Below are 26,312 nucleotides of genomic sequence, written 5' to 3' on the forward strand. Positions count from 1 at the left end.
ACTTTCTTTCTCTGTTCGGAAATAAAAGAAATAGAAAGAAAAAAAGAGTGCTTTGGCTCGACTGAGGAAACTCGCACACGCATTCTCTCTCGCTCTCTCTCTACATTTCGACCCGTATTTGATTCGCCGGAGGGATTTGGTGGCGATCTGCGAGGGATTTCGGGCGTCGGTAGACTGGTTTGGGCGGCGACTTCGTCTGGAGGCGGTCGATTTGTGGCTTAGGGTTTTGCTCCAAGTCGAGTTCGGAGTTGGAACCCTAGGGTTATGAAGCAACAAGTGACAGTTCGATTGGGTTTGAGTTGAGGAACGGTGAGGATTTCTTCTCCGGATGGAGGGAGGTAGCGTCTCTAGACTTACTTCTTCTGGTACTGTTCACTTCCTTTTTCGATCTCGAGTCGTTTTTTAATGATGATGAATATTTGGTTAAATAGACTGTAATTAGAGCCAAAGTTGGGGGGCTCTTGCTTCATACCTGTTGAAATGGTGAGTGGAAGACTAAGGATAGTTTTCTGTTTCTTTCCTTCTTTTTTGCTTTTGTTTTGGTGGTGGTGGTGGTGGTGATGATGGTGGGGGAAGGTTGGGGGGGGGGGGGGGAATGGTATTTTACTGAAAGCAGAATTTATATTTTTTTTGTATCACAAGGGGTTTGTGTGTTATCATTTTGAATTTGTGAAGCCGGGTCAAATGTTGTATTCTCATTGGCTCAGTGTAAGTATGTGTTCTTGATTGGTTTGAATTAGGGTTATTTGTGGAATGTAATTTTACTTGCAGTTGAAAGTTGAGGAGTATTGGGTTAATTTTGTTCTGAGTTTAAGTTCTGAGTCAAGACGTGAAGATTGTTTACCTTTTGTTTGGGACTACGGGATAATTTTTACGCTTGGGATTTTATCTTAAATGGAAACTTAAGCAAGTCAATCTGCATGGGATGTAATGCCCAACGCATCTAAACTCCCCCTCTGCAAGCCTGTGATGGTGAAAGTTGTTTCCTTTCTAGGGATATAAGGAAATTGTAATTGGTAAACATACTTTTCTTTTGGTCTCTTAAATTATTATTGTTCATTTTCACTTTCACTCATTAAAAAAAAGTCATCGTGCATGTTTCGTAGAAACCATATGGAGGACCACCAACAATTACATATTTCATTGAAACGATATAGAGGACTACCATTTCTGTTACTAGATAGGTAAGTTTGTGGAAGTTAAATCAAATAATAACCTTTAGCTTGGTTATGTGAGTAGCAGAATGCGCTGAAATCTTGATTTCCATGTTGGAGGATTGACATGTTATTTACTTATCCCCCTTACATGTAATTCACAAAAGTTGATCCAAGAATAAAAAAAAAGTTGATCTCAGAAGTTGGTGCCATATGTTGCACATCAAAGATGGTGAAGGCACACTCCAAATACCAGGAGCATACAGCATTAGATGATGAATTGATTCCACGTTTTTCTTGCACAAATAGCACTTGGTTCACAACCCAACCCCTCTTTTCCAATTTGTCATACATGAGTATGGAGCCAAGCAAAGACTTCCACACGACTTGAGTTTAGGAGGAAACAATTCTCTACCTTTATTCTTTAGAGTTTTGTGAAACAAAAAAAAAGTGATAAAAAAAGGCTTCTTTACTTGCTGGAAACAACCCCTTCTGATGGATAAAAACAGAGAAGAAAGGCTACCGAGGAATCAAATTATAATCTTGAAGATCATGTGTCAATTGCAGGAACCAACCAAATTAGAAGAAATACTAGAGTATCGATCACTACCTGCGCTCATTTCCATCACTAGGTAACCTGACAAGGTTAAGGGAAAATTCACACAAAGGCCTATGTCCAACCAATTATGTAGGCACATCAACCTGTGGATCTCAACTTAAGTAATCTAATACCCTTTCAAAGACCAACCCCATGGTGAGACCTAACACCTTACATTTATATTGTCCACTACCTCAAGCAAGTATCAGTTACTTTATTGTGAAGTTCCTTATTAAATTCCTAAACTAACAACAACAACAACATATCAAGCCTTAATCGCTAGGTGTGAATTCTAGCTTGTCAATATGGTCATATCTTTTGCAACACGGTAACACCCTTATAACTCTTATTATACCTAAGAGTCTTCCACAAAGTTCTTGTTTTTCATCTACTTATTTTTCTAAATCCTTAAATTTGTATTAGCAGTTAATGAATTAACTAGCTTCTAAGCTTTGTATATATTTTAGGCTTGTCTCTCAACTTTATGCTATATGGATAAATATAATAAAATTGACTATATAGTGACATAATGGTCTAGTATTGGGACTGTGTGATTATCTTTTATGTCAGAGGTCCTATGTGCAGCTCATAGAAATCCAAACTTTTCTCTCATTCTAATTTTTTCCCCAGTAAATAAGAGCTGCTCATTGTAATTAATGAGCTGTAAAGTTGCTGGGCACTGTGAATGCCAACACATGTATTGTGATTGGTGGTTAAAAAATAAATTTAATGGCCTAAAAATTCCATGGGTGAATCTCTAGAGCTGGTTTGTCACCTTACCCATTCATATTAAATGTCTAAGGACATATTCGATATTCTTGCGATGATATGATATATGTTTCCAATTATGTGTTAGTATGTTGGAAATGTGGCCTATTATTTTTACAAATCCATTGGAGAATATGTGAACTAGGGCCGATTTGTTACCTTACACAGCAAAATTAGGTTAGGTTGATCATCATTATCAACCAAGCTTTGCTTCACCAGGTGGGGTTAATTACATGGATTTTAGGTTACTTAGATTGTAATATGATATTTTATCGATTATGCAATATATATGCTCAAGTTTTGTGAGTTGAGAAATATAACCCATAATATTTACAAATTCATTTCATTATTTTATTTTCCTTCTTTCCCTATCTGCTCTTTTTATTTGTAGGGGTATACAAATGGATTATGATGACAATGATTTTCAAGGCCAAAATCTTCAGTTAGCTGGTGACGGGAGTTCCAAATTCTCTTCTGTTCTACAGCCATATGTTATTCCGAAGTTTGAATTTGATGATGGCCTTCCAGGGCATTTAAGGTTTGATAGCTTGGTTGAGAACGAGGTTTTTCTTGGGATACCTAGTCAGGAAGACAATCAGTGGATTGAGGATTTCTCTCGAGGAAGTAGTGGAATAGAGTTTAGTTCAGGTGCTGCAGAATCTTGTTCCATTCCCAGGCGTCATAATGTTTGGTCAGAGGCAACTTCCTCTGAATCTGTTGAAATGCTATTAAAATCTGTTGGGCAGGAAGAGATGGTTCCTGGAGAAACTATTATTGAAGAATCAGAAGTTTGTGAGGAGCTGGATGGCTTAACTGATCAAATGGAGCCCCCTTTGAAGCCAGATGACAATGTGAAGTCTGATATGGATTCAGAACTTGCTGAATTACCACCCAGTGTCCTTCCAGAACAGTTTTGTAGGTTTGTTGATGGTACTTCACAAACTCAAGAGGCTGAAATGTCTACTCATAGGTCAGATGAGTTAGGTTCAAATGTTTCCCATGAAACATGTGTAAGTTTGACTGAAAATAATCCAGGAATGGGTACAAAATCTGATGATGCAAATAAAAAAGAAGAGGATATTCAAGGAAATGAATCTCTTGATGATAATATGCAAAAAGACCCCCCTGGTTCAGTGATGCAGATTCAGAATATAAATTTCTCTTCTCAGGATATTGCTGCACCTGTTCAGCTGTTGAACAGTCAGGAACTTGATCACCAAGTAAGTGATGTGACTTTCAAAGCTGACTATCCTTTGTTTGAAGACACTGGCAAGTCAGTGGTGGAACACCATGCTCTTATCAAGGGGGCTGATGGTGGCTATCAAAATTTAGAGGTAATTGCTCTTGGAACTGGTACTTGTGATATGAGGAACCGACCTTGTTCTTCTCCAGAGATGGAAAGTATAGAAAAACACGCAGTTGAAACTGGTGTTAGCATGATTGGTGATCCTTCCAGTTTGCCACTGACAGTGGATGACAGCCTAAAGGTGGCAGAAGGATGCAGGGAGGACCTGCATTCCACTGACCCTGAAAATGCTAGCAAATCTGAAACTGTGGATTTGTCCAACAGCACAGAGACTCACCAGCTTCTTATTGGCAATGTGCAGCAGGAATTAACTGTAGCTGTTCAAGGTGAGAATAATCTGGAGGGGCATGCCATTGAGGTCAACAATGTGAAAGCTGGAATGGATGCCAGTTCAGATCTGAAGGTTGATCAGGCAATACATGTAGAGGAAAGTTCTGTGGAGGGAAAAGACTGTTTGCAGAAAAGTGATCAGCAGTTAGATAGTAAGGCTGTCAGTACTTCTGATGCATCTTTGTTGTCTGGGATGGACAATAGATCTTTTGACGGTCAGTGTGATGGAGATAGTAGTGATTATGTGAGAGATTTTTCAAGTTCCACTATTGGTTGCTCCTCATCTGAAATGCATGGGGAGAATCATACAGTTGAAACTTCAAAAGGTGCAGATTATGCCTCTGGAGTGAACACTGAGGACTTAAATGCTGAAGGTCATGTTTCTTCTCTCATATTAGATGGATCAATACAAACACGTGAAGGAAATCTCGTGTCAAACCCAAATGATGTGCATAACAGCCAAGGTGTTTCTTCCAATGAGAAAGTGAAAGCTAAGTTGCCTAACAGTTCTCTCAGTATGGATTCTGAGATTCTTGAATCTCTTAGCAGTAGTAAGATTTCTAAACTGTCATCTCAAGGCGAGGGTACGAGAGTAGACAATCAGGTAGTTCATGGATTAGAATGTGTTACTGCTGCCCTCAGTGAACCAGGTACCTTAAGATATTATTATTTTTGCTTATGGGTTGCATGACAATGACTAATGCCTTCCTCTTTTGCAGATTTTGATGTTCCTTATGCAAAGACTAACTCTGCCTCACATGACACAGCTAATGGTGTGTCTTGTCCTGCAGAGGCTGGTGCCACTTTAAATCAAGTTAATCACCAGGATAGAAACAAGAAGGCTGAAAATCAAGATCCTGCTGAAGCAAGATTACCATCCTCGATGGAGAATTTGGAAGGGGCAAGCGAGCATGGTCCTGATTTGAATCCCGAAAAAGGTGAATCTCATAGTCCCAAAAGGGAATTGGCACATGAAGCTGTTAATCAGTCATTGCCTACGGTAGAAACATCTAATTCAACTGGGGGAAATGAACAATCAGTTGAATTGCTGAATAAGAGAGTCAATCAGTCATTACTGGTTGTGGAGAATCCAGCAAGTGGGAGTGAAGAAGTGAAGGCCAAAAAAAATGATCAGAACTCATCCAATAAGTTGGAGGCTTGTCCAATTCTTCAGGATTCAGCGGTAAAAGACAGTGGTAGTGCTGAAGGAGTTGTTCCTGGGAACCATGAAGAAGTAGTTGGGGGGAAACACAATGAGGCCTTATCATCAAAAATTGCAGGTTGTCAATTCTTTCATTACCTTATCGTTCCGCTTCATTCTTAATGTCAAGCCTATGGAACTTTTAGTCTGCTTGGTTTGCCTAGATTCTGTCCAACTGAGAGCATGAGATGATTAACATACTTGTATACTAGAAATAAAAATGGAAGAATGAAAGAATAAATTATTTGTTTTCCTTACTATATTGCAGCCATGCATCTTTAGCCCTCTTTTGATTGAATTATCAGAAAAGAAAGGTTAAATGTGGTAAATGAGGAACCAAAAGCACTTATTCTTGGTATTATGGGTCTTATGTGAATATTATATGGTGAAGGTTGATCACAAGACCTTTATGGTATCTTGCATCTAGATGAGTAACCCTTTTTACCAATGCCCTCTTGCCATTTCTCTCTGGCTGAATATTTTACTTGTCACAAGATGCTATTTCTTGAAGTTGTCGATGTTTATTTAAGTATGTGTAAATTAAGCAATTTTTCTCCTCTGATTAGTGTCAACTATGCAAGTCCACAAAAAAATGCTTTGCCTTTTTTACTGCCTTTATTAGGAGCGTATGATTACACCAGTATTTAGTGTTTTTTCCCCAAATAAAGCCAGTATTCAGTGAATTTACCTATTAGAAAGATTGAAAGTTTCTGCAAACCCTCATTGATTGTTTGTGGATTACAATCGATTGGCCTAACATTAGGACTGTATATGGTTGATGCTGTAATACTATCTGTCTCAACATGGAATGTTAGTTGCAAACAGAAGTGACTGCAAAATGCTCATTGGTTATTTTTGTATGTTCATCTGATATATCTTTTTGATGTTCTGACTTAATTTGTTTGATGCTACAATATTTTCTGAGGCAGATGAAACACTAGTTGCAAACAAAAGTGAGGTGCTTACAGACCCTACATTGGGAACCTTATCAAAATTGCACGGTAACATGGATCAAAACGATCATGAGGGTAATGAAGTGGCCAAGGAACCTGGAGTTACTCAATCCAGGCAGACTGCCCCTAACACCGGAGGTTTGTTGCGATATTTTATTTATTTATTACCTATTTTAGGATGTGTTATTGATATTTGTATATCAAATTTGATAATTTAAAGTAACTTAAATCTTCACTTCTTCCTCTTTGTGTTGTGTCGATAGGATGGTATGATGGGTTTAAAGTTCTTCTCTAAAGTTGGGAAGTTGTATTGGAAGCCTTATGTATCTAAAAATAAATGGACACAAAGAGTTGACAGACTCTTTTCACATAATTTGCATCACTCACGAAAGTGATCCTGATTTGAGCCCTAGGAATTGAGCCCCAATTTCTGCGTTCCATAAAGCATAGCATTAATTACCCTTCTCTGTTCCAATTGTCTTTACTGGGATTATTCCACCTTGGATGTTAAAATATTTTACTTTGGTTGGTTGTGTAGATTATTGGCATGAATGATGATTATAAGCTGCACTTTTTATTTCTTAAATAAAAAATGATGCTCAACTGATGCAAGCCTGGGTAACCATATATATTTATGCTATCTGTACTTTGGATTTTGTATTGGAAATCTGTAAAATCCCAGCTGAACTTCCAGATCTAAATATTTCATGTCAATTTAAATTTACAATGCAGATTTTATGTTTGTAAATGGTTATTGGAGAGTTAATTATCAATCACTATATTTGTTATATTTTGTCCTTACAACAATCAAAATCTAAAACATCTTTAAAACTTTGAGCTGATTTTATTGCAATTCTGTTGAACTTGAAAGGCACTCTGGGTAACCATTACTAGGAAACTCTCTTTGATTAATGATTTTGAGAGAACTTGTAAGAAACGTTTTTGAGAGATTTCTTGAACTCTCAAGTACTGTAAAAAGAATTTAAAACATCTTAAAGTTTGTTTCTCTTAATTTTTTAGCTTATGTCTCACATTTTTTTCCCAAAAAAATTATTTCTCATGATTTTTACTGCTGCTTATGCTTTTGAAGCTAATTCATTCTGTAGTACTAAATAATTTTTGTTACTAGTTTGCCCTAATATTTCACTCTGTTATTTTATAATTACGATAGTATGTTTAATATTACTATTGTAAATTTTCTTTATGGATCTTTTCTGTGAAGATGCTATTAAATATAAATCATATAGGATTTTGCATGTCACACCATATCTTTGGGCCACTTTCTAGTAGGTTTATGATACTTGGGGTACTTTAGGATGGCTTTGCAGATGGTGCAAAATGGGTTGCCTCCTACTGACTTCTAGACAGTGTTTGAAAATTCGGCCTAGGCGGCCACCTAGGCGTTGGGCTGGTTGGCACCCCTAGGCGCCGGCCTGACTCTCGGGCCACGGCGGCCGCCTGGGTCGCACGCGGCCTGGGCCGTCTAGGTCGTGCGCGTCCTGGGTCGACCTTATTTCCCCCTTCCCTTTCTCTATTTCCCCTTTCCCTTTCTCTCTCTGGTCGTTCATCGCGGGTCCTCTCTCTCTCTCTCTCGTCTTCGGTCTCCTCTTGGTCGTTCGCCGCCGCCATCAATCTCTTCTCTTGGTCCTGCTCTCTCGCCGCTGCCGACCTCACCTGTTGGTCGTTCTCTCTCTTCGCCGCCAATCTCATCTGTTGGCTGTCATCTCTTGTCGCCGATCTCGTCTTCCTCTGGTTTGTATCCATCTTCCTCCACCTTCGGTTATTTAGTAAAAAACATTGAAGAAGCTGCAGCAAGTAGCACCAACTTGCCGCTTGCTGTAGCAGGGAGAATATTAAGAAAAAAATAAAAAAATATTAAATTTTTTAGGCGCCGCCTAGTCCCCGCCTAGGCGGCCGCGGCGCTAGTCTGCCGCCCGACTAGCACCAAGTGCCTTTTAAAACACTGTTTCTAGAACCCATCTAAAGCCAAACTTAAATGACATGAAACCCAGCATTATTTAGTTTTATATATCTTATCTAGAGTTCCTAATTTTAGAAAAAGAATGTTAGCTGGTGAAACATAAGAATCACCAAGAATGATTTGATCTCAAAAGGAGGGGCAGGGCCAATGAAGACATGTAGCTTTGTTTTAGTGGATTTTTCTGTATGCTTGATGGAGCATAGAAATCGCAAGTTGACTTCATGACAAATTTTGGATAATGTTTGGGTTTTTTTTTTTTTTTTGGTTAGGAAAAAAGGTGTTATATCCTAGGGAAGATTAGGATTTTGAAATTCATCTTCATTCAAATTCTTGTTAGAGCAGCAAAAATTTCTTGCACATGGGCAAACTTTCATCGGACTCACAATTGATTTCAGTAGGCAATGAGTAGAGAAATGATGGGATGCCAACAAGCACATGGGGGCTTGTAGTCAATGGTTAGTGAAATGATTTAGTTGGCTACAATGAATGGGATTGTGCTAAAGGCTATTAAGGAGAAAATTGATACACTGTTGATTTCTAAACAAATTAAAAAAGAAATAAGGTTTTGAATTCCTTGACAGATGGGGTTCAAAACCTAGCCTTAAAATGTAGCAGAATAAAGTTAGATTAAGTACTAATATCTGAACTTTTAATCATCCAAAAACCTCCTTTCAAAGGAGATATTTACCGCAGTATATGTTCATTTGATAAGACAACAGCTTTATTTGTGAGTAGGTAAAGAGATGAATTCATTGTAAAATATCTAGGAATGAACCATAAAATTTCCAGTATGCAGCAACTCAGTGAGAATTAAGTGACTAGTAGCTGACAAATATGCACCTTAGAGTTGCTTTGCAAGTACTTATCCAAAGTGTCAGCAGGAAGAAAGTAGCCTTCTTTAACTCAAATAAGATTAACAGAACTTGATATCTGTTCTATAGTTATGAACCTAATAATAATTTTTAGTCACGGTTCCTTTTCTTCTGACGGGTGGGGGATTTTGAAGAAGTTTGTTGGTGCTATGACTTTTAAAGGAGCATCATACACGAGCTGCTACAACTGTTGAATTTTTTAGTAAGATCTTGCCTTTGTTGAACTTGGGATGCCTTTGCTGCCTCCTCTCAAGTCCTTCATACAGCAGATATTGCAGTATAGAGATGTGAGAGCATGTTGGGAAGATGGCAGATTTAGGATGGGCTGTTAAAATAAATTCTGGAAAATGTTCTCAACAGCATTAACAGTTATGGATGAGGAATTTGGTTTGCAGGTCTTACTGTTTGCCAAACCTGAAAATGATGAGTGCTCAACTCAGAAATTTTCCCAATTTCTTTAGAAAGATGCCAAGTTGTGGTCGGTTGGTTTGTTGTTGCAAACTTGCATTAAGTCCAGCAAGCACTGTCCATTTTATCTTGGGTGTGGCATTACAAGTTCCTTGCCTTTGTTCTGTCTGCCAGCATCACCCATTTTAATGCATTTGCTGTTTAACCTTTTTTCCCCATATCATTGAAATTTGTTACTTTTCTCATTCTTATGTCCCTTATTGTTCTCATGGCATATATTTGTTTGGGGGGCGATTGGGTTGCTATTCTAGTAGGCAAGTCCCCCTGTTTGGTTTAGCAAAATCTGGACCAGACAACTAGTCTGGAAACGCAGGGCTTTTTATCCTATAGGGAATTTTTTTTTTCTTTTTTTTTTTTGAGTGGGATGGGATATTAGTAATCACTCCCAAGTGATTGTCTTAAATAATCCTTTTCTACTATCTCTTTGTTTCTTAATATATTAAAATGCGTATGATAGACATATTGCATTAGTATAGTACATTAATGTAATATACTTATATCTTAAGTACTCTATATCATAAATTTATTGTAAAACTATCTATATTAAAAATATATTGATTGATATAATATTTATATGATTTGTATTTTCTTATTATTCCACGTATAGTTTATTTTGTATTATTGTACTATACCATGATATAAAACTAATGTTTTGCACTGTCAATCTTTTACCTAATAATTTTTCTTTAAGGTTTATAATATTCATTACAATTTGTAATATCATAATGACATAATATTGTGATGTATAGTATAGTCCGAGATATTTCATAACATTCACTATTAAGATTTTATTAATAAATTTAAAATTTTATATTATAAATATGTACATATATTTTATTAATAAATATATCATTATGTCTTTATTAATTCTTTTATGTGTTAATTATTTATCAATATATTTCCTAATACATAATGATGTGTATATAAAGATATAATATTAACTATGAGGCAGTGATGCAATTTTAACTTAACATTCAAGCTCTCCATCATCCCATTTCTTATACAATGTTAACAAATACAGTATTCATGCTCCCATGTAATTTCATGGCAATCAGGATCCATGGTGATTCTAATCATGCAAGACCGATTCCTCCATACAGAAGTACCCCTTGTGATATTTCTGGGATAAAAATATCCTATGTACAAGCCTTTCCGTGACTGTTTCTGCTTCTAAGTTCTAAGTGGTTCTGCAGGTTCTGTTAACCCTAATTGTGATATCCCTGCCGCTGTCAGTGGCACAGTGCTGTGTCAAAGTGAAAAGGACATGAAAGAGACGGTCAAAGTCTCTCTAGGTAAGAGCACTGAACTTACTGTGGTCACTATTCAGTCAACTTTCCAGCATGAAATAGAGAATGTTGATGCCAGAGATGAAAGGAAATTCACTGTTGAGGTCCATCCATCTGCAGGTCCATCTGAAAGAGAGAGTGGGAATGATGGGCAATCAGTTACAGGGATCCAAATATCCAGAACTCCTACAGTAATGTTTCTCTACATTGATACTTTATGTTTCAATTCTGACATTTTATACTTCACATCACAACTAATCCTGATTTCTTTGGAAAATTTTTGGTGAAGGTTGTGGAGGGATCCCCTCTGACACCTAGTTCGGGCCAAGTACATCCTAAGATTGCATCTGGAGTTTCCAAGAAAACCCCTGAACGCAAAACGAGGAGAGCATCTGCTCGATCAACTGGGAAAGAAAATGCTAAAAAGGGAAATCATGTGAAGGAAACAACCAACATTATGCAATCAGAAGGTGGGGATAAGGCATGCAGTTTGCCCCTGAGCTTTGCTGGCAGTAGTCAACTAGTACAGTTTGAAGGGATGAAGGCCTATGCTAATGTTGAACGTGGTGGTGCAGTACCATGTGGAATTGTTTCTATTCCCACATCCAATTTACCAGATTTGAACACTTCTGCTCCCATGTCTGCATTGTTTCAACAGCCTTTTACAGATTTACAACAAGTGCAATTGCGGGCACAGATCTTTGTTTATGGATCTCTAATGTGAGTCTTGCTTTTTTATTGAGCACGAATTTGCACATGAAGTGGACAAAAAAAGTTAAATTTAAAAGTTAAAGGTTGACTGTCTTTATGGCTTTGTTTGGGGTGCTAATGACTATTGCCACGTGTCGAATGAATATAGATGATGCAACCGTGGCATAGGGTGACAGGTAGTAGGATGTTAATCTTTAGGTTTTTGTCATTGAATTGTAAGAAAAAAAATTGTTTGATTCATTTGTCAGGTGCATCAGATTTGATAAGATGGCTTGTGCCATTTTGATGAATAAAATAATTAATCTCTTAATAACCTGCAGAAGTCCCAGTAAAACATAATTGATAAAATTGTCAACTTATTAAGTCCCTTGCTAATTTAACTGTTCACGAATGTGGCTATAAGTATCAGAAATAGTATGCAAACAATTCTGTGGCACATATGTCTTTTTTGTTTAATTTTGAAAAGTTAAAAGATTGTGTTTTATTGCTAATGTAATGATCCTCCTTTGTTGCAATTTGTTGATTTCCCTTAACTCTGTTGAGCATGAATTAATCTTATCTATCATTTAATGAAGCTAGTTGCTCACAAAGCTACTTGTCAGTAGACATGTCAGGGGGAAAAAAGAGGATGAAAAAGTTACTTGTGAATAGAGGTTAGCAAGTTAAAAACCAGTAGATTTCAGATCCAACCATGGGGGAAAAGGGGTTCTCTGGCTAATCTTAAAGGTGTTATATATAGTGTTTTCAATAGATGCATATAATCTGGCCAGAAATGTAGGACATCTTATTTCTAATTTGTTTGCTTAAAATTTAAATTTGAAACTGTTGGTGCAGACAAGGAGCAGTACCTGATGAGGCATGTATGGTTTCAGCATTTGGGGCATCTGGTTAGTTTATCAGCCTTGTAATATATTCTGTCAAGATAAATTTAGATATAGATTCTTGATGGCTGAGTTTCTATTATAGATGGTGGGAGGAGTGCATGGGAGCCTGCTTGGCGCGCTTGCGTCGATAGGATTGTTCAGAGCCAGAAATCCCATCCCAACAAATCTGAAACCCCTGTGCAGTCTCGTTCAGGTGTCCTTGAATTTTAAGCTGTTTTTCCCCCACTCAGGGTGGTTTGGATGTCTAATGCTGTTTTTGAATTGAGGAATGCAGGTGCTAGGCTTCCTGATCAATCTGTCAAACAGAGTGGTAAAGCAGTTCCACCACCTCTTGGTCGAGCAAGTGGCAAGGGCACCCCATCATCAGTTGCTAATTCTATGATACCTCTTTCATCACCTCTTTGGAATATGCCAACTCCCAGTGATGGTTTGCAGTCTACTGGCATGCCAAGAAGCAGTCTTCTTGATTACCAGCAAACAGTTTCTCCCTTGCATCCTTTTCAGACACCATCTGCACGGAGTTTTGTTGCACATAGCCCTTCTTGGTTATCTCAGGCGCCTTTTCCTGGTCCATGGGTTCCTTCTCCCCAAACTTCTACCTTTGATGCAAGTGCTCGTTTCTCTGTGTTTCCTATAACAGAAACAGTGAAATTAACACCAATTAAAGAACCAGCTGCTCCTGTTTCCTCTGAAGCTAAGCATGCATCTCCCAGCACTCTGGTCCATGGCACTAGTCCTGGTATTATTGCTGGAAATTCTTCCCTGCCTGAAATGAGAAAGTTGAATTTATTGCCCGGGCAGGATTCCACTGATGTGAAATCCAGAAAAAGGAAAAAGGTTGCTGTTTCTGATAGTCTTGGCCAGATCCCCATGCGTGCTCAAACTCGGACAGAATCTGTATCTGCTCCTGTTGTTAGTAATCATCTGTCTACGTCAGTTGTTGTATCAACTCCATCATTCTTTCCATCTAAAGGAAATGCTGGTAAGGTTGGCACAGCTGTATCTCCTACAACTTCCGTTGATCACAACAAAGGGGGGGAACAGAATGCAGCACTGAAGGTTACAACATTGGAGGAGACTTTTAATAAAGTTGAGGAGGCCAAGAGACAGGCAGAGGATGCTGCGGCTCTTGCAGCTACTGCTGTGAGTCATAGCCAAAGCGTATGGAGTGAGTTGGATAAGCAGAAGAACAGTGGATTGGTTCCAGGTGTTGAAGCTAAGTTAGCTTCTGCAGCCGTTGCAGCAGCTGCTGCTGCTTCTGTTGCAAAGGCAGCAGCAGCCGCTGCTAAGATTGCATCAGATGCTGCTCTGCAGGCCAAACTGATGGCTGATGAGGCATTGACCTCTTGTGAAACTAGCAACCCTGCTCAGGGTACTGCATCTTCTCTTGCTGATGTTGTAAACAATTTGGGAAAGGCTACTCCTGCTTCCATTTTGAAGGGAGGAGATGGGGGCAATTCTTCCAGTTCCATCATTGTTGCTGCTAGGGAAGCTGCTAGGAGAAGGATCGAAGCTGCTTCAGCTGCCTCAAAACATGCTGAAAACTTGGATGCTATTGTAAAAGCTGCAGAGCTAGCAGCTGAAGCCATTTCACAAGCAGGAAAAATTCTTGCTATGGGTGACCCTTTGCCCTTGAATGAGTTAGTTGAAGCTGGCCCAGAGGGATACTGGAAAGTTATACAAGTGCCTCCTGATCAGGGTATAATATCATATAATGATAATAGGCAACAATCTAAAGTAGCTAACACAGGTGGTCTTGATTTTCCTGCTAGACATGCTAAGGCAGGACCATCAGAGGAGGCAAAGACTGCAAGCCGTGGTTTGCCACCTCTTTCAAGAGAGTATTCCAGTGAGTCAACAGAGAATCGTGTGAAGGCAGTGGATAGAGTTGCAAGTTCCTTCACTACTGCTGAAAAGGATTCTAGAGGGCAAAGGAGTCGTAGAACTTCTGACTTGGCCAAAACCATAGGGGTCATTCCTGAATCCGAGATTGGACCAAGGTCTGCTTCTATCAAAGCTCAGGATGAGTATGAAAAGGGAATTGGGGCTTTGAAGGAGAACAACATCAAGGAGGGTTGCCTCGTTGAGGTTTGCAATCTGAAAATTTTAGAAATATGAGTTGCTTGGGTTTGCAATTGCAGTTTCAGAGCTGCTTCTTGATTTGAAGCCATATTTCAATTTTTTATTTTTTGGCAATTTGTTCTCTTATTTATGTATTCAGATATGTCTTAATCTAGGCATTTGGTATTTTAGGTTCGGAAAGATGGTGATGAGTTTAAAACGGCTTGGTTCTCAGCCAATGTCCTGAGTTTAAAGGATGGAAAAGTGTTTGTTAGTTACACTGATCTCCAATCAGATGCAGGTAAGTTCATCTATACAGGCTTATAGTCTGCTAGATTTTAGCTTGTATAATTTTGGAAAACCATTGTATGACAAAGTAGGAGATATTTTTGAGGCATGTTTGACATTTGCATGAGATATTGTCACTGCTTTTTGTGGTTTGTGTGAAAATTGTCTGGGGGATATTCTGGGGGTGCTGTATATATCTCATCTTTTCTTGGCCATATGCATTGGAAATGACATTCACTTGTGAGCGGGCTGGTCTGTTCAGGTGTTTTAGATGACAATGTTAGCATCCTTGTTGGCATTCCAGTGTATGAAGCCCTGGGCATGGTAAAAAATTGGCATGCCTGCCCCTCTGTTCAACATTATGGTTTCCGGAAGATGTATACTAGTGACATTTCTGTATTGTTTTATGTGGTTTTATCACTATAAAATTTGTGGTTATGTGCATCTTATTGAACGTGAGTATTGGAGCATTTTATCAGGTTGGTCATGATATCTGTAAATAAAATGATTATGTAGATGACTTCATTTAATCTGAACAATATTCTTATTGTGATCTGTTAGCATTATTTACTCATTAATTAGTATGTTTAGGTACAGGACGGTTCGAGGAATGGGTGGTACTTGAAGGAGAAGCCAATAGTGTCCCTAAAATACGCATTGCCCATCCCATGACGACCATACGATTTGAAGGAACCAGGAAGAGACGCAGAGCGGCTATGGGAGATCATTTGTGGTCTGCTGGAGATAAAGTTGATGTGTGGATGCAAAATTGGTAAGCGTGATACTTATAACATCTCTCTCTGGCTTATTTGATGTGTGTTATTGGTTAATAGCCAAGTGAGTGGAAAAGCTGAAAAGGCATGGACACTGATTATTTGTCTAAAATACAAAAGTCAATCAGAGCTCTAACATTGCAGATTGAGTGCTGTTTGAAGACTCAGAACTAAGGCTTGAGGATTATAATGATCTCTCTTTTATTTCAGAATGAACTCAAGAACAAAATTAATGTTAGAAATTAAAAAATGTAGTTTATTTTCCTTCTCCTGTTGATTTTGTTGTCTTTTATGGTAACCTTTTATTGTTTTCTTTTGACAGATGGGTAATCATATTATCCGTTGCTTTTCATATTTAATTTATTCTCTATAGTTGTATTGTAGGCTATTTATGTCTGTTAGGCTACTGAAATTCAAAATGATTGTGTGCATTATTCTTAAATCTCATCCAGAAATGGTCCATGGTGACAAAATTTGTAGAATGCAAGAATAAATAAAGCAGCACCACAATGGTCCATAATTAGATTCCTTAGTGACCTAAGAAGTATGGATATGTCCTCATATGTGGGGGTGTGCTCGTATTTCTGTGCTGTGTCTTCAATAGTTGACCTTTAGACATAGTAAGGGAGAGTGCTCTGTCTTCTGCTTGTGTTTCACGTTTCTTAGGTACAATGTAATTTGCTTTCAATTTACTTAATGGGCTCTACTAACTAGATAATATAATTTCTTACTTTATGAAACAATAAAAGTTATCCCTGCGCATGAGACTGGAAGCAAGTACTTTTTAAGGCTAATTCTACCATGTTCAAATCTTATTGAGTGTTTTAGCTGTTGAATATTGTGTGATGACATATGAATTTGGGAGTGGATGTCATGCCTTCCTCTACCACCTAGAGAAAAGATCCATTTAATGCTTGCTTGCTGAATTTCATTGTGTTAAATAAAATATCTCAGCGATGTGAATGGAACATAACATTTTTTTTGGATGAGAGTTTGAGAGTGGGTGCTAGTTCTTTTCTTGGTGATATGGATAATGATATGGGTTCCATTATCCTGGTCTTAGTGACATGCACTCTATTGGCATGGACAGGAAGGCAGCTCAACTCAACTATGCATATTTGCTAACTATTTGAGATCAAATACATATTTCCTCAGTCTTATTCTGCTGCATCAAAAGCTATAATTTCTGTTGAACAATGATATATGAAGTCTTTCTTTATTATCTCCACTCAATTTGTATCCCCCTTTATCTTGTAGATTTACGTTGGAGGTGAATACTGATACTTTTCCTGCAGTGGACCACTTAGTGGCCTTCAATCAATGCTAAAATGATATCAACGAACTTTTCTCTTGTTTTTCCTTTGGAGAATCTTACTTCTATCATTTAATCGATTTGTTCATTTTTTATATGGCCCTATATCTCCTAGTTTACATCTTCTCACATTTGTTTACATGTTCGTTCAAAGATGACAAGAGTTATCATCATAAGTCTTAGTGCATCTAGGTGGAGATATTAGCATAGGAACATCGTCTTGTGCTGTAGCTTTGTGTTGCTGTTGGTAGACTGATTATTGGAGGTGCGGAGGAGATTAACCAAAGGAATGTTTCCAACAATTGCAAAGCAGTTTTATGGAAAACAGATAACATAAAATATGACAACAATCTCAAGCCTAAATTTCTCTAGGTGGGATCAGGTACACGTAGTCTAGATGACCAACCATCTCTATGCATGGATTTTGTAAGGCCATCATTATATCTTATATCATGTCAAAGTGTTTGCTATCGAGTTTTCTTTGGTTTGTCTCTCTGTCGATCACTTTTTCACATTTCCATACCATCTTAATCATGAATCCGACATCTTATCCTTAATAGGAGCAACTCCTACCTTATTGTGTACTATTTTGTTTCTTATTTTGTCTTTTCTTGTATAGCCGTACATCTATTGTATCATTCTCATCTCAACTACACTTATAGTTTACACATGTTGACGCTTAACTACCCAACCTTTTGAGCCATACAAAAAATATGGTCTTATCATTGTCTGTTAAAATTACTTAATTCTAAAAAATATGAAAAATCCCCATCTAGTGGGATTAAGGCTTGATATGTTGTTTATCAGAAATAATAATTTTTTTTTTTTTTTGGCTTATTGAAAAAATAGTTGAATTTAAACTAAAGAACAAATTGCCCATCTACCATGAAGCATGGGTTTGTCCCCATAGGAGGCAACATGCATGTGTTAAAGCTCACTAAGACATTTGGATTCTTTACTAAGAAATATGTGGGGACAATTAATCAAATACAACCCCAAAAGAACTAAATAAAAAAGCTACAGATTAACTTAGTGTTATATGGTTGCTACACACTTTATTAACTGCTGATTGCAGTAGGCTATACCTAATAAATGCATCCATCGATTCAATACTTATCTTAAAAAGAAAAACAAACAAAAACACTTCAGTCATTGTAAAATACAGGTTTTTGGAAGTGATGTGAATTGCTGCCTGATTATTAGACGTTAATACCATTGACTGTGGATGATGCACCTTTTCAGGATATGATGAATTGTTAATTATTGTATCTCAATCATTCGCTTGTGACAAGCTTAAAAACCTGACTGATAACATTCGTGCCAAAAGATATATCCAGTCTGGTAATAGTCAATTACTTCAACTTTTCAACTAGTTTTTGGTTTTGACTTGTATTTTTTCAATAGACTTATCTTTATCCGCTTCAAGTTTGGGATTTTGATCCATACTTCATAGTAGTATCATTGTATCTATGATTTTGACTTTTAATATATCTTTCTCAAATAATAAACCCAGAAAATACTTGCATTGATAAAAGAGCAATAACAAGTCGGGATACCCGAAAAATAGTTTAAAGGTCTTAGGTCCGTAGTATCAAACTAAGAACGTGGAAAAGATTTTAGCTCTATTTGCCCTGTTGTATTATCATGATCACCTGTAATTTTGATATCATCTACATATACCAATAATCAATTATTCCCTTAGGGTTATTTTTCTGTTTTTTGAAAGGCTTAAGTTAGATTACTGTTTGATATTTTTCACGAACTTAGCATTATGAGTTACTCTGCAACTTGTATAATTAAGAAAACAAAAAATATGCTCTGTTGGGTCCTCTTTTTGTTGAAATTGTGTGAGCATATCCATGTTCTGTTGTTTGTTATGCGTCTTTATTAAAGGCCATGCTTCACTGCTCTTGATATTCGAAAAAGTAGGTTCAATCAGACTTCCAGGGAAGAATTGGGTTGATCAGATTTACATTTTACTTGCACCCTCAGAATTTCAGTTCATTTGATCAAACTACTGGTATTGTTGAATTAATTTTTAGTGAGATGAAGATGTTTCGGGTTATGAAATTAGTACCCACCTTGATGGTGTGCATCTGTTTTCTGTAAAAGTCACTGCTAACTTCCTTTTATAAGAGACTCCTGTACTTGCATCTCAGGTGTATTCTGTAGCTATTTCTTATCTACCTGTGTTCTGATACTTTTTTGTATCAAAATTAACTATGATTGTAATATGTGGTCAGTACAAAAAATTAGTATGCAATCTTTCTAGTTTCACTTTCTCCTTTTTCTATGATCTAGTAGCTGATCCTACTTTACTTAGCCTTGGTTCCGGAAGGCACCCCTAAGCTCTATGGTAGGAAAATTGGATACCTTGCTGCTTGGATGTCTCCATTCTCTTTCCTTCTCCCTGCCTTCTCGTCCTATCTGCTATTGATAGAAAGAAGGCCCAGAGAGTGGCTTAGAATGAGGACCATTATAGGGACTATTCCACTTATTCTGTCATGCTTATTAGCACGGAAAGAAGGCACTCTCAATTTGACAGTCGCTAAGAACTAGATCAATAAGACGGAGGATTCCAGTACCAGAAAAGGAGTTTTTATAGCAGCTTAGGGAGTTGGCTGACAGCTTGTAAATTCACTCCTTATTTTGCAACTAGTGATTCTAAATTCAATCTGTCAGAATTGAATTGGACGTGTAGTGCATGGCTTATCTCCTTGTCTTTGAATTCAATTTGGCATCAAATTATAAGTTTTGTATTGCAGTAATATAGAAGAATCTGTGGCAGAAGGATGCATTTTAATTATCATTGTCTTACCATTTTTAAACTTTTTTTGTTTTATTTATTTATTTTTATTTTGTTACTATGTCTTAGCTGGAGAGAGGGAATAGTTACAGAAAAGAACCAGAAGGATGATACCACATTGACTGTCCATTTTCCAGGTAGTTGCTGTTAAATCATATCTGTCCATTAATGCGTCAAGTTGTTTTATAGCAAAAATGATGGTTACTGGTTTTCTTCTTTGTAAAACAAACACACCCTTGATTGTTGCGCAGCTGAAGGGGAAACATCAGTTGTGAAAGCATGGCATCTAAGGCCAACTTTCATTTGGAATGATGGACAGTGGATTAACTGGTTCAGTACAAGACAAAAGGACTCTTCTTCCCAGGTGTGATGTTCATGAAAGTCGTTTCATTTTAATTTCTCTTTTACTTATCAAGGCACCAAAAAAATAAAAATAAAACTCCAATAGTGATCTAAGCAAAGCACCATGATAAATTTATAATCATGAAGTTCTTTTGTTGATACTTGTTTCGTATCTGTTTCTTCAGGGTGATACACCACAGGAAAAACGGCTGAAGTTGGGCATTCCTGCTGTAGAGGGTAGAGAGATGGATAAGGTGTCCAAAAGTATTGAACTTGGGGAATCAGGGGAGCCAGATGAGCCACAGTTACTGCCTTTATCTTCCAGTGAAAAAATATTTAATGTTGGTAAAAGAACTGTAGATGAAAATAAGCCTAATGCAGTTAGAACAGTACGGAGTGGTCTTCAGAAAGAAGGGTCAAAGGTGATCTTTGGCGTTCCCAAACCTGGAAAGAAAAGGAAATTTATGGAAGTAAGCAAGCATTATGATGCAGATAGGAGTAGTAAAACTATTCAATCAAATGATTCAGCTAAAATTGCAAAATATTTGATGCCTCAAGGATCAGGGTCTCGTGCCTGGAAGAGTAGTACTAAAATTGATGCGAAGGAAAAACAGGCAGCTATGTCCAAAAACAAAGTTCCTAAGTCAGGAAAAGCTCAAAATGTTCCAGGGAGAACCCTACCTCAGAAGGACAAGGGTGTGTCTCCTGCTGTTCATAATGATGATACTGCAAGTGATCATATTATTAAGGATTCTGTAAACAATAAAGAGAATGAGTTGGGGCACCAGAGCATGATGGAATCTGAATCATTATCCAAAACTGAAGGGGCAGTAGAAGGCCCAATCTTATTTTCTTCACTGTCTCTTCCATTAGATGCTCCTTCAAAGAAAATGTCATCAAATGTGAAAACTGAACAGGTGAATAGAGGAAAATTCCCACCCCCAAGCGGAAAATTGGCTAAAGTTGAGGTGAAGGACAAACATAATGTTAATCCGGGGAAGTCGGTTTCTGAAGTCGTGGAGCCACGGAGATCAAATCGGAGAATTCAACCAACATCAAGGGTGAGTTTAGATGTGTTTATCTACCCTAGTTATATATCATTCCACAGGTTTGTGTGATATCCCATGCTGTATTCCTTGCTATCAAACTGTGTTGTAGTAGTAAACTATGCACCCAATTTTCACACATCTGGTTAGAATATTAGTTTTCTGGAATTATAATTCCACATCTGAGTTTTAGTGTCAATACTATTATGAGAATCTAACTCTAGTTTCATTATTGCAAATCTCTTAAGGCCATTTAGGTCATGTTGACAATGTGTTGCTAACATACCTATTGTAACAGTTTTTTTTTTTTTTTTAAGCTCATCCTTGTTTACCACATTTTACAATTGGAATTATCATCTTTTTGTAGGGTAAACCACTATTATATTATATTTGATTAGGTCAATAAGTATACATGATAGTGTTTCCAGAAAACTTTGAAGCACTAGTTATTTGGAAATTGATATTCTAATGATGAAACATGATACATTTTGGTTCCAAACGGTCAATTTAACTATGTTCAATTGGACTGAAATACAATTATATTAAAAGTGGAATTTAATCTACTGATAGTGGAATTTTAACATCATGTGGCTAAAAATTAGCCATCATGTTCTGACTAATATATTTTTATGTGATTTCCTATTGTTCTATTGGATATTTAGTTGTTGAGGTCAAGTTATACCAATAAAAGATCAGTTTAGATATCTTGAATCAATTAATTCTAAAAGATGGAGAGAGAAAAGGGAAATTTTATGTCATAGCAAGATTCTGATGTATATGATAGTAAGATTTCCTTAAAGCTAGGAGGGAAATTTTATAGACTAGCTTTTCTGTATGACAGAATTGTTGGGCAGTCAACAATATAGGCAAAGTGAGTGTAATGGAGATGTGAATGTTAAGATGGATGTGTAGCCATGCCAAAAATGATAAAATTAGAAATTAGGTTATTTGTAATAAGGGTAGAGTGACTCTTATTGAAGATAAAATGCCTAGGATACAATTAAGATAGTTATACAATTAAGATAGTTTGTCGATGTAAGAAGACGACCAATGAAGTCTCCTTATGAGGAGAGGATGGAATGAAAAAATATCTAAAGTAAAAGAGGTATGAGACACACAAAAACTGTCAGGAACACACTTAGGAATGATATGAATCAATAAGGCTTGAAAGAATATAGGGATGGAGATAGAATTCATATACCCGACTCCACATAGTGGGATGAACACTAGACGTGTTGGATGTTTAATTGTTGAAAGCGTATTGCTCTATAGAGCAGAGGCTTAGAAAGGAAACAGAGGTCTCAGAAAATCAGTTTGGTTTCATGCCCGGTAGATCAACAATGGAAGCTATATACCTACTGATGCGCCTAATAGAAAGGTATCGAGATCATCAGAAGGACCTACATATGGTGTTTATAGATCTAGAAAAGGCCCATGATAGGGTTTCTAGAGAAGTATTATGGAGAGTTTTAGAGAAGAAAGGATTCCGAATAGCCTATATACAAGCTCTTAAGGACATGTATCATGGTGTAGAGACAAGGGTCAGAACATGCGGAGGGGATACTGAACCGTTTAAAATTACAATAGGATTGCATCAAGGTTCTGCACTAAGTTCATACTTATTTGCTTTATTAATGGATGAACTTACTAAAGATATTCAGACAGAGGTGCCATGGTGTATGCTATTTGCAGATGACATAGTGTTGGTGGATGAAACAAAAGAAGGAGTGAACACTAAGCTTGAGTTATGGAGAAACAATTTAGAATCTAAGGGATTTAAATTAAGCAGAAAGAAAACAGAATATATGGAATGTAAATTTAGTAAGAATGCAAGAGTGGAGGATGTTATAATAAAATTGGAAGACCAAATCTTACAAAGAAAAGTTCATTTTCGATATTTGGGATCAGTGATTCAAAAAGATGGAGAAATTCACGAGGATGTCACACATAGAATTAAAGCAGGTTGGCTAAAATGGAGAAATGCATCGGGGGTGTTATGTGATGATAAAATCCCATTAAAATTGAAAGAAAAATTCTATAGGACAGCTATAAGACTAGTTTTGTTGTACGGCTCAAAATGTTGGGCAGTCAAATACCAACATGAGCAAAAGACGAGTGTAGCGGAGATGGGGATGTTAAAGATGGATGTGCAGCCATACAAGAAAAGATAAAATTAGAAATGAAGTTATTCGTAATAAGATAGGAGTAGTGCTAATAGAGGAGAAGATGAGAGAGACTAGACTAAGATGGTTTGATCATGTGAGAAGGAGACCAAGAGACGCTCCTGTGAGGAGGGTTGATGAAATGGAACAATTAATCAAAAAAAGAGGTAGAGGCAGACCTAAGAAGACTTTGAGGGAGACATTAAAGTTTGATATGAAGTGTATGGATCTCAATGAAGATATGACAAAAGATAGAAATACATAGAAGTCTAGAATTCATGTAGTCGACCCCACATAGTGGGATAAAGGCTGGATATGTTGTTATTTAAACCATTCCATGTTCCATTTCTTGTTACTGGACAGATTTGTATCCCATGTAGGATAGGTATTTATCCAGTAATGCATGTAACTTCTGTTTTCAGTCTCTGTATTGTGAAGCCAAACTTAGTTTATTATTCCTTTGGTTCATCTATCTGTATAAACTCTGGTTTCGTATTGCCACTCAGATTGATATTTTGTTGCGGCATCCCCAGTTTGGAGGAAGCCTACTTGAATTGTATAGTTGTGAATGCTGTTATTGAATTTTCTAATGAGCTGATGTTTGTGTTCTACGGTTCAGTAATCAAAGCAGCTTGTATTTTTGAAATGTTGAGTGATTATTGTTTAACCTAGATGCCTTGTTGTGCCACAAATGCACGCTAGGGAATATATACCACCCATGGAGTTCTTATTATTCTGTTGCTTACTACAGCTATTGGAAGGATTGCAAAGCTCGTTGCTAATCTCAAAAATACCTGCTGTTTCACATGATAAAAGTCACCGAAGCCAGAGCAGGGGTGCATCTAGAGGTAAACTACTGTCAATCTTGTTTGTTACTTTAAATGACAATGACATTAGTTGTTGGAACAAACCCACCCCAGATGGTTGTCCTTTTGAATGAACTGCCTTATTGTTGTCGAAACTGGAGAAGAACAATAAAGGTAATGGTTGATCTGTAACAGGGAGTGCTCATGGTTGACGAAATGATGATGCCGACCAAGGACATTTAATGGATGTGAGATGACGAAAAGAACCCGCCAACAGAGTATCTCTGTATATTTAAAATAGAAGGAAGAAACTAGGAGTGGAAGTGGGACGTGCTTGCTTCCTGAAGTCGCAGTTGTAAAATTTAGTTATAGATGTTGGTATTTGGTTTTAGTTACAGCGTTTATGATGTGATGTCCCTTGATTTCACTGTAATAGATTTATAGCTGGAAATTGGCCATGTGGTTAGAAGAAAATTACTGGAAGTTTCAATCATTTGAATCTGCTGCTGCTGCAATTGTGACTTCTACCCCTTTCTCTGAAATACCCCCGAGTTGATTCTTTTCTGATCATTCATTCACAGATGAGGAATCAGTTGCAGATCAAATCTCTCTTTCAATGGCAAGAGACTTAAAAGTCGACTCCGACACCACGGTCGGTAGTGGACGACGTCTATTTTGTTGAAAACAATGATTTTTTGGACTAAAATCATGTCCCGTTGGGCACTTGATATTTCGGACCAAATACGTCTCCTCTTGTTGATGCTACCGCGATACACGCTTGCAGATTCTTCCAATTTCCAGGGTTGCACTTGGCATGAGCATTTGGGAGGCAGGCATGGAATAGAAATGGATGCGAGCTTAAGGTTTTTGACACTTTATTTTTTTTGGTTATATAAGCTGAGTGGTATGTGTGAAAATTTTATGTTTCGGGTGGGACTTTAAAGTGATGAATTTCAGTGTGAGAATGAGTGTTTTGATACAGTAGGGTGAAATAATCCATTCATCTTTCTAGTGCTGCATTAAATCAAATGTGGCGGTGGCGGTGGCAATAGTCGTGTTGTGTGTAGCGTCTAGAAAATAAGATAAAAGAAGTCGAAGTGTAGGGTGTAAAATTATATTTAATATATAACATTAGAGGATAAAATTTTAATAAAAAAGAAAAAAATATATAAAAAGGGTTTTGCAACACCACACCCATCACAGGGTATCACAAGATGCGGCTCAGTCACCATGATTAATCCCCTCACATTTTGTCGGGTCGGGTGTGGGGGCGTCTGGGGTGAGCGATTCACCAAAAGGACAAGATGCGACAATTCATTTCGCTGAGAAAAACGTTAGATGGAGATCTATAAAACAGGGGTAATCAAGTTAAGAGTCAAGAAAATAATTCTCTTACTTACCAAGTTAAAAGAAAAAATATTTTGTAAAAATGTAAGACTGTTTACTTGTGAAAAATTAGAGTAGGTCTTAGAAAATATTTTTATAGCGATAAAAAATTAAAAATTATGTTCAAAATGGTTTTCTTTTCTAAATTAGAAAATAGAAAATATTTTTTTTACTTTTATTTTCTTTCTCCCAGTGTTTCATTCACACCCACCCCACCCTACCTTTCTCTCATTTTCCTAGTTGGCCTCTGCCATTCTGACGACGAGCACAACTAACCTCTTCTCTTGCTATCCTTATTCATGTTACTGTGATTGCGCTGTCTACTATTGCAACGAATCACCAACTCCTTTTTTCCCACCGCCCTCTTCCTCTCCTCTTGTCATTCCCATCCCTTGACCAACACCACCGCACCTCCTTCTTATCATTAAAACAACGTCAACTCCTCTTTTTATTATGTCAATTTAACCATTCACCTCTCCCCTTATTGTCAATATCTACATTTACTTTCTTACATGATTTTAAACACATTCATTTTTTGAAGTTTAACTTGTTTTATATTTAATAGAAATAAATTTCTTTGATGTTCTATAAAAATTGAAATAGGAAAATAGAGATGAAAACTGAAAATAAAAAAAAATTATTCTCCACAAGTAAATAGGGCCTAAAAGTTCTCCATAATGAGTGCCTTTGCATGCATCAGATATAAGCTTTTTGTATTTTGCACTTGTAAATGCCTTTGAGATTTCATACCAAGTATGCACATCATAATATTTAGATTTGTTGATGAACCAAATCATTCATATCATTAGACAAACACA

The 26,312-nt window shown here is 37.2% G+C and overlaps 1 protein-coding gene across 4 annotated transcripts; it reads left to right on the forward strand.

The window, feature by feature from the left end:
• Positions 1-35: 35 nt before the first annotated feature.
• Positions 36-24,635, forward strand: LOC127787201 (uncharacterized). 4 transcript variants are annotated; one of them, XM_052315127.1, is made up of 17 exons: positions 36-365; positions 2,912-4,806; positions 4,876-5,436; positions 6,287-6,448; positions 10,825-10,923; positions 11,038-11,108; positions 11,207-11,637; positions 12,463-12,515; positions 12,595-12,705; positions 12,787-14,600; positions 14,766-14,874; positions 15,453-15,633; positions 19,822-19,889; positions 20,004-20,116; positions 20,280-21,155; positions 24,054-24,150; positions 24,304-24,635. In XM_052315127.1, exons 2-17 carry the CDS (start codon positions 2,922-2,924, stop codon positions 24,318-24,320), a joined length of 6,648 nt encoding a protein of 2,215 aa, XP_052171087.1. In that variant the 5' UTR covers positions 36-365; positions 2,912-2,921; the 3' UTR covers positions 24,321-24,635. The 4 variants fall into 4 exon arrangements, with proteins under 4 accessions (XP_052171087.1, XP_052171089.1, XP_052171090.1 ...); XM_052315129.1 differs by having other exon boundaries at positions 15,459-15,633; XM_052315130.1 differs by having other exon boundaries at positions 4,948-5,436.
• Positions 24,636-26,312: the final 1,677 nt, after the last annotated feature.

The sequence above is a fragment of the Diospyros lotus genome, chromosome 12 (genome assembly GCF_014633365.1).
Source record: "Diospyros lotus cultivar Yz01 chromosome 12, ASM1463336v1, whole genome shotgun sequence".
NCBI lineage: Eukaryota > Viridiplantae > Streptophyta > Magnoliopsida > Ericales > Ebenaceae > Diospyros > Diospyros lotus.

What these genes read in the sequence shown, in the direction of transcription:
- LOC127787201 (XM_052315127.1), top strand. Translation starts at nt 2,922, where the DNA reads ATGGATTATGATGACAATGATTTTCAAGGCCAAAATCTTCAGTTAGCT. An exon ending in TTCAGCATTTGGGGCATCTG is followed by an intron (nt 12,516 to 12,594) that starts GTTAGTTTATCA and finishes TTTCTATTATAG; the next exon opens with ATGGTGGGAGGAGTGCATGG. An exon ending in AGGAGGGTTGCCTCGTTGAG is followed by an intron (nt 14,601 to 14,765) that starts GTTTGCAATCTG and finishes TTGGTATTTTAG; the next exon opens with GTTCGGAAAGATGGTGATGA.